The following is a 7,377-nucleotide window of genomic DNA, read 5'->3' as shown; positions in this document are numbered from 1 at the left end:
CATCAGTGAGAACACATTATAAAAAAGGTAGCTTATAAATATCATACCAATGATATGTGCAAAACAGGCATTTTAGAGACAGATTTACCACTTTCTAAACTATCTTTCGTGATTCTGGGGACAAGGTGGTGTGGGTAGGGTAGAGATGATAAATACATCTTACATAGAAGCATGAATGTAACTTCATAAAATACAAGCTGAAAAATTAATTGGTTAAATGACTTACTGTGTAATTTTATTTCATATTACACAAATGTTAATCAAATGCTGAGTAGACATGCAGATGACAAGCAGCATATGACAAACTCTAAAGAAATAGTTACATGCAGAGTTTCTCAGATTTTTAGTGTATCTAAGAATTAACTGAAGAGTTTGTTAAGAATGCAGGCTTAAAGGCCAATCCACAGATTATAATTTCATACAAATAGGATGGAGCCTAAGAACCTGTAAATTATTAAACAACTGATTAAAAATAGAGAGGTTTCTATGAAGTTAGGCTTGTCCTTATTTCTTATTTGAACTGGACAAGTCGAAGGATAATTTCTTATTTGAACTGGACAAGTAGAAGGATAATAGGTAGGACCAAATGAGCATTATCAGAATCCAAGTAGAGGCAATAATAAGCCAAGGTGTTTTAGCCTAGCTAAAGAAGCTCAGACTAGAAAAGACCTCCAGGATCAAAGTGAAAAATCTGGGGTTTAGACTCTTGAAACTAAGGTTTCAGAACAGGAGGATAATAATACGATACTGACTTTTAAAGGAAGATTGAGTTGATGAGATGCATTCTAAGCTGGAAAGCCAGAGAAAGGGTTCAGAATGAGGTGATAAAGGTGAGCATTAGGGAGGAGGTATTTGCAAGAAAAAATAAAACGTCGAAAGACACTTTGGTAAAAAATGTTCCTTTCACATATTTAAGGATTGGCAGTTAAAATTAAATACATTATAAAATACCCATGTCAAATATAATAACAATATCAATAACAACAATACGAATGAAATCATCTTCAACAGGTTTTTCAGATGTTTACTTCCATGATTCTTGACACTCCATAGGAGTTCGGTAACAGTTTGTATTGCCTAGAAGAATTATTGAAAAAAGTATTGGTAATCTAGATTAAAACGAATTTATCCATCATTATAAACTAAAAACAGGCCTTGTATCTTCTTTAAGGCAGATGAAGCAATATATTCTGTAAGATAATTTTTAGATTTCTTTATCATTTCAACCAACTTTAATTGATTGTGAAAGACAAACATTCACAGTCAAGAAATAAGAAATTTACTTCTCTAAAACTACAAATTAGAAAATGATTAAGGACCTAAGAGATATTTAGGTTAAAATGCTAAGGGTATTATAGAGGGAGTAATTTGGGGTGTGTGGACAGGGACAAAATAGTCATGCAAAGCTTCAAGGAAGATATAATTTGATCCAGCCTTGAAGAACAGGCAGAATCCAGGTATACAGAAAAGAAAGCATAGAAGGAGGAAAAAAACAGTCATTGTACACAACAATCTCAGTAAGAACTGCTTTTATCAGAAGGTGTCAACAAATTTTCACAGTTCATAAAATGGATGACTTGCTAAATGCTATAAAAGCAAATCCAAAGGAAGAGGACACTTTTATGCATTTATTCATGTCTTACCTTCTTTTAATGGGGTCTTCAGGGCAAAATTTTCTTTACTTTCATGCTGAAAAGCCTTTGAAGGATCAAAGTGTTTGATACCTAGGACTTTATTCAATTCCTCTTGAAGTTTTGTCTCACTTTGTTTTTTTTTAGCAAGCTGACAGCGGAGTTTTGATACTTCCTAGGTAAAAAGAAATAATAGGTAATAAACAATTATTAAAGATTATGTCAGTGAAATGTGTTACCAATGTTGTGGGCAAATTCCAAAGTTGTTTATGTATTATCACACTCAACAGCAAAAATCACTACTAGACACAGGCTTTAAGACTGAATTACAAAATGACATGAAACAGCTGTGACAAAGAAGATACAGTCTTTTAAATCTCCTTGCCCCTCTACAGCTACAAAGCTATTTTTCTGATAAAAGTTCAACTCAAAAGTAATTGCTGAGATGGACTTCTGGCATGACAGCATGAAAGTTCTGCTAACCTGCTCCCTAGTGAAACTAAAAGTTATAAAATGTTAACCAGTTAAAGCCTCTGCAAATTGACCTAAGGGAAAAACAGCAAATGAAGAAACATCTATTCAAGAAAATCTGCAAAAACTTGGTGAAAAAGAGAGTCTGCAGTATTTAAGCCAAAACTCCTTCCCCTCTTCCCACTCCCAGCTTAGCAAGGCAAAGTCTACGCCAGACGGCTACAGCCAAAAGCACAGGGCCCTCTTTTCCCCCAACTCTGAGTCAGAAGCTTCCCTCCCAGGAGGCCCAGGACATCAGAGTTTCTCATTTTGTCCCCAGCTCCCTGTGGCTGTGGTTATATCCTGGACAAATGCAATTGTGAGGTGGGGGATCCCTTCCTTCACTCAACCCCATTCATGGAACAGGGGCTCACCTTGGGCACAGTGTGTTGAAAATGCTGGGCCCCGATGACTTTTTCTCTGGCTCATGAGGGGGATGGTTCTAGACCAGGAGGTGAGTCAAGAGGGCCTGAGGCTATTCCTCATCTCTTACCCACAAGTCCACTGAAAACTCAGCTCCTAGGGCAGAGGATGTCACTCAGAGAGAAAACTGCCATTGTCCCCAATTTCAGCTCTAGTCCTGGCTCAGGGATATTGTCGGGGGAGGGGGAAAGAAGGGCGGAAAAGACAAGTAGGCCATAAAACAGGTAGCTCCTCATTTCTTTTCAAAGGAACTGACTTCACCTGCAACAGAGCTTGGAGAAGCTGAAGCCTAAGGGTGCTCTAAAGCAGGGGTCCCCAACCTCCGGGCTACAGACCGAGACCCATCCAAGGCCTGTTAGGAACCCGGCTGCAGAGCAGGAGGCAAATGGTGAGCCAGGAAGCATAAGCATTACCCCCTGAGCTCCCCCTCCTGGCAGATCAGCTGCGGCGTTAGATTCTCACAGCCGTGTGAACCCTATTGTGAACTGCACATGTGAGGGATCTAGGTTGCATGCTACTTATGAGAATCTAATGCCTCATGATCTGAGGTGGAACACTTTAATCCTAAAACCATCCATATCAACCCATCACGAGCTGGGTGATCCGGTCTGTGGAAAAACTGCCTTCCACAAAATTAGTCCCTGGTGCCAAAAAGGTTGGGGAACCATTAAAGAACAGTGGTGATTATAGTGAGAGAGAATTGGGAGGAGATTTAAGATACAGGCTGAACAGTACACTAGTTAGTTTGCAGGAGAAAACTACGGAATAAGACAGCTGGGATGAGCTCTTCTGTAGTCAGAATAAATATCCAGCACTGCTCTCATATGTAACCCCTACAAAGGAGCCAGAATTTGATTGGATTAGTTTATAGAGCAATTTATGCCCTAAGGCACTGTTGCAAATAATCAAGCAAGGAGCCAGCATCTACTGGAGTTTACAGCCACTACGTTCACGGAAAGAGAGGAAGGCAGCCCTACCAAAGCAAGTGTCATCCCAGGGTAATTGTGGGCACACCTAAAACTGTACCTCCCTGAACAGCAACATCAAAGGCACAACACTGTAGGGGTCTGGGGAGGTAGTGGGATAGGTTTCACTAAAATAATTGAGCCACTCATTAAGCAAACAAGCAAATAAAAAGCCCCAAAAGGAGGGGGATCTGTACCCAGAAATGCTACAATATATGATCTAAAAATTTACTTTCCAGTGAAAAATTACAAGGCATGCCAATAAACAGAAAAGTATAACCTATACATTTGGACAAAAGGAGAAAAAATGTCTGAGAGTAATCGGATGTTGGATTTTTCAGCCATTAAACAAGGGCTGAAAAACCACCTATTGAGTACTATCCTTACTACCTGGGTGACGGGACCTGTCATACCCTAAACCTCAGTATCATGCAATGCACTCATGTAACAAATCTGCATATGTACCCCCACATCTAAAATAAAAGATGAAATTATAAAAAAGAAAAGTTCTTGGCCATGTGCAGTGGCTCAAGCCTACAATCCCAGCATTTTGAGGCCAAAGCTGGTAGATTCCTTGAGCCCAGGAGCTCCAGACCAGCCTGGGCAACATGGCAAAACTCTGTCTCTAGAAAAAGTAGAAAAATTAGCCAGGTGTGGTGGTGCACGCCTGTAGTCCCAGCTACTTGGGAGGCTGAGGTGGGAGGATCACCTGAGCCCAGGGAGGTTGAGGCTGCAGTGAGCCGTGATTGCATCACTGCACTCCAGCCTGGTGACAGAGTGAGATCCTGTCTCTAAAAAACCCCAAAAACCAAACAAAAAAATAAAGTTCTTTCTCTACTAAAAATTTAAAAAAAGAAAGAAACTTAAAATAAGAAGACCCAAATTACTAGAATCAGAAATAAAGAGGAGCCATTACTACTGACCTTACAGAAATAAAAAAAAAGATTATAAAGGAATACTATGAACAATTATATACCAACAAATTAGACACATTTATAGAAAGACATAAACTACTCAAGAAGAAAACCGACTCAAGAAGAAAGAGATAATCTGAATAAGCCTATATCAAGTAAAGATATTGAATTAGTAACCAAAAAATATTCACAAGAAAAACCAAGGTCCAGATGGCTTCACCAATAAATTCTACCACACATTCAATGAAGAATTAATACCAATTATTCAAAAACCATTGCACATAGAAAAGAGGGAACATTTCTCAACTCATTTTATGATGTCACCATTACCCTGATACCAAAATGAGACAGAGACATTAAAAAAACAAAAACAAAGCAAAGAAAACCTACAGACCAGTATCTCTTAGGAATATGGCTGAAAAAAAACCCTCAGCAACATATAAAAATAATTATATGCCATAACCAAGTGAGATTTATCTCAGAAGGTTAGATTAACATCTAAAAATCAATTAAAAAAATACAACATATCAACAGAATAAAAAAATCACATGATAATCTCAATAGAAATAGAAGAAGCACTTGATAGAATTCATCACCCTTTCATATAAAAATGCTCAACAAACTAGGAAACAGAAGGGAACTTCCTCAACTTGATAAAGAGCATCTATGACAAATCGACATGTTTGTTTTTTGAGATGGAGTTTCGCTGTTGTCTCCCAGGCTCAATGGCTCCATCTTGGTTCACTGCAACCTCTGTCTTCTGGGTTCAAGCAATTCTCCTACCCAAGTAGCTGAGATTACAGGCGCCCGCCGCCACACCTAGCTAACTTTTGTATTTTTAGTAGAGACGAGGTTTCACCATGTTAGCCAGGCTGGTCTCAAACTCCTGACCTCAGGTGATCCACCTGCCTTGGCCTCCCAGAGTGCTGGGATTACAGGAGTAAGCCACCTCGGCTGGCCAACAAATCAACATCTAATAATGTCACACTATATACATCATACAGCTAACATCATATATCATGGAGAAAGATTGAATGCTTTCCCCCTAGATCAGGAACAAAGCAAGGCTGTCCATCCATTTTCATCACTTCTAAATTCAACACTGTATTATACTACAGGTTTTAGCCAGAGATATTAGACAAGAAAAAGAAATAAAAGGCATCCAGATTGGAAAACAAGTAAAACTATCTCTATTTGCAAAAGACATGATCTATAAGAACATCCTAAGGAATCCACTAAAAAACTATTAGAACTAAAATGAGTTTAGCAAGGGTGCAGGATACAAGATAAATATATTAAAATCAATTGTATTTCTATACACTGGCAATGAACAATCCAAAAATGAAATTAACAATTTCATTTACAAAACATCAAAAAGAATAAAATAGTAATAAATTTAACAAAAGAAGTGGAAAACTTATACTCTGAAAACTATAAAACATTGTTGAAAGAAATTAAATGAGATCTAAATAATCGGAAAAATATCCCATATTCATATATTAGAAGACTTAACCTAGTGAAGATAATAATATGTTCCAACTCGATCTACAGATTCAATGCAATTCCCATCAGAATCCCAGCTGGTTTCTTTGTAGAAAAACTGATTCCAAAATTAATATAGAATTGCAAGAGGTCCAGAATAGACAAAACCATATTGAAAAATACAAAGAGGACTCACGCTTCCTGATTTCAAAACTTACTACAAAACAATAGTAATCAAGACAGTGTGGTGGCACAAGGATAGATGTATAGATCAATGGAAGACAGTTGAGAGTCTAGAAATAAATCCATACATGTACAGTCTAAATGATTTTTTAATTGGATGCTAACTCCATTAACTGGAGGCAAGAATATTCTCTTTAAAAAATAGTGTGGGGACTATTGCATGTCCACATGCTAAAGAATGAAGTTGGACCTTTACTGCACACCACATACAAAAATTAACTGAAAATCAATCAATAATCTAAATGTAAGAGCCAAAACTATAAACCTCTTAGAAGAAAACACAGGGGTAAATCTTCCTGACCTTGAATTTGGCAGAGGAGATAGATACCAAGGAACGAACAAACAAAAAAATAGACACACTGGACTTCATAAAAGTTTTTTGGGTCAAAGGACATCATCAAGAAAGTGAAAAGACAATGCACAGAATGGGAGAAGATATTTGCAAATAAAACATAAGAGACTTGTGTCCAGAATAGATGAAGAATTCTCACAATAATAAAAAGACTAATAATCCAATTTAAAAATGAGCAGAGTATGAACAGACATTTCTTTCATGAAGATATACAAATGGCCAGTAAGCACATGAAAAGATGACCAACATCATTACCAATTAAGAAAATGCAAGTTAATGAGATATCACTGCATACCCACTACAATGGCTACGATAAAGAAGTCAGATAATAACAAATGTTGGTAACAATGTGGAGAAATTGGAACCCTCGTGCCTGTAGAATATAGATTGGTATGAGCCACTTTTGAATACAGTCTGACTTTTCTATGAGCATACCACCCTGAACGCACCCGATCTCATCTGAATACAGTCTGATACTTCCTGAAATGATTAAATGTAGAGTTATCAAATGATCTGGCAATTTCCCTCCTATTCTTTCCCAGGGAAATAAAAACAAATGTCCATACAAAAACCTGTACATGAATGTTTATGGTAGCATTATTCATAATAGCCAAAAATGTGCAAACAAGTGTTTACCAACTGACAAACGAATAAATAAAATGTGGTATACCCACATAATGAATTATTAGGCTATAAAAAAAATAAAGTACTCTCCAAGCTACAACACAAGTGAATCTTGAAAATATTATGCTAATTGACTGAAAAAAGCCAGTAACAAAAGGCCATATATTATTTGAATCCATGAATATGCCAGGTCCACAATAGGGAAATCAACAGAGACAGAAAGTCGATTAGTG

At 37.3% G+C, this 7,377-nt stretch overlaps 1 protein-coding gene across 1 annotated transcript in view; it reads right to left on the bottom strand.

Moving 5' to 3' along the window:
* Positions 1–209: 209 nt before the first annotated feature.
* Positions 210–7,377, bottom strand: part of HMMR (hyaluronan mediated motility receptor) — a 30,836-nt gene continuing 23,668 nt past the window's right edge. Inside the window, exons 17-18 of the mRNA XM_024247338.2 lie at positions 1,644–1,806; positions 210–1,077 (exon numbers count right to left, since the gene is read on the bottom strand). Coding sequence (XP_024103106.1) covers positions 1,025–1,077; positions 1,644–1,806 — 216 coding nt within the window. The 3' untranslated portion in view covers positions 210–1,024. The remainder of the gene's footprint in view (positions 1,078–1,643; positions 1,807–7,377) is intronic.

The sequence above is a fragment of the Pongo abelii genome, chromosome 4 (assembly GCF_028885655.2).
Source record: "Pongo abelii isolate AG06213 chromosome 4, NHGRI_mPonAbe1-v2.0_pri, whole genome shotgun sequence".
NCBI lineage: Eukaryota > Metazoa > Chordata > Mammalia > Primates > Hominidae > Pongo > Pongo abelii.
Note: the sequence above shows the minus strand (reverse complement) of the source record. Positions and strands in the feature narration are given on the sequence as shown.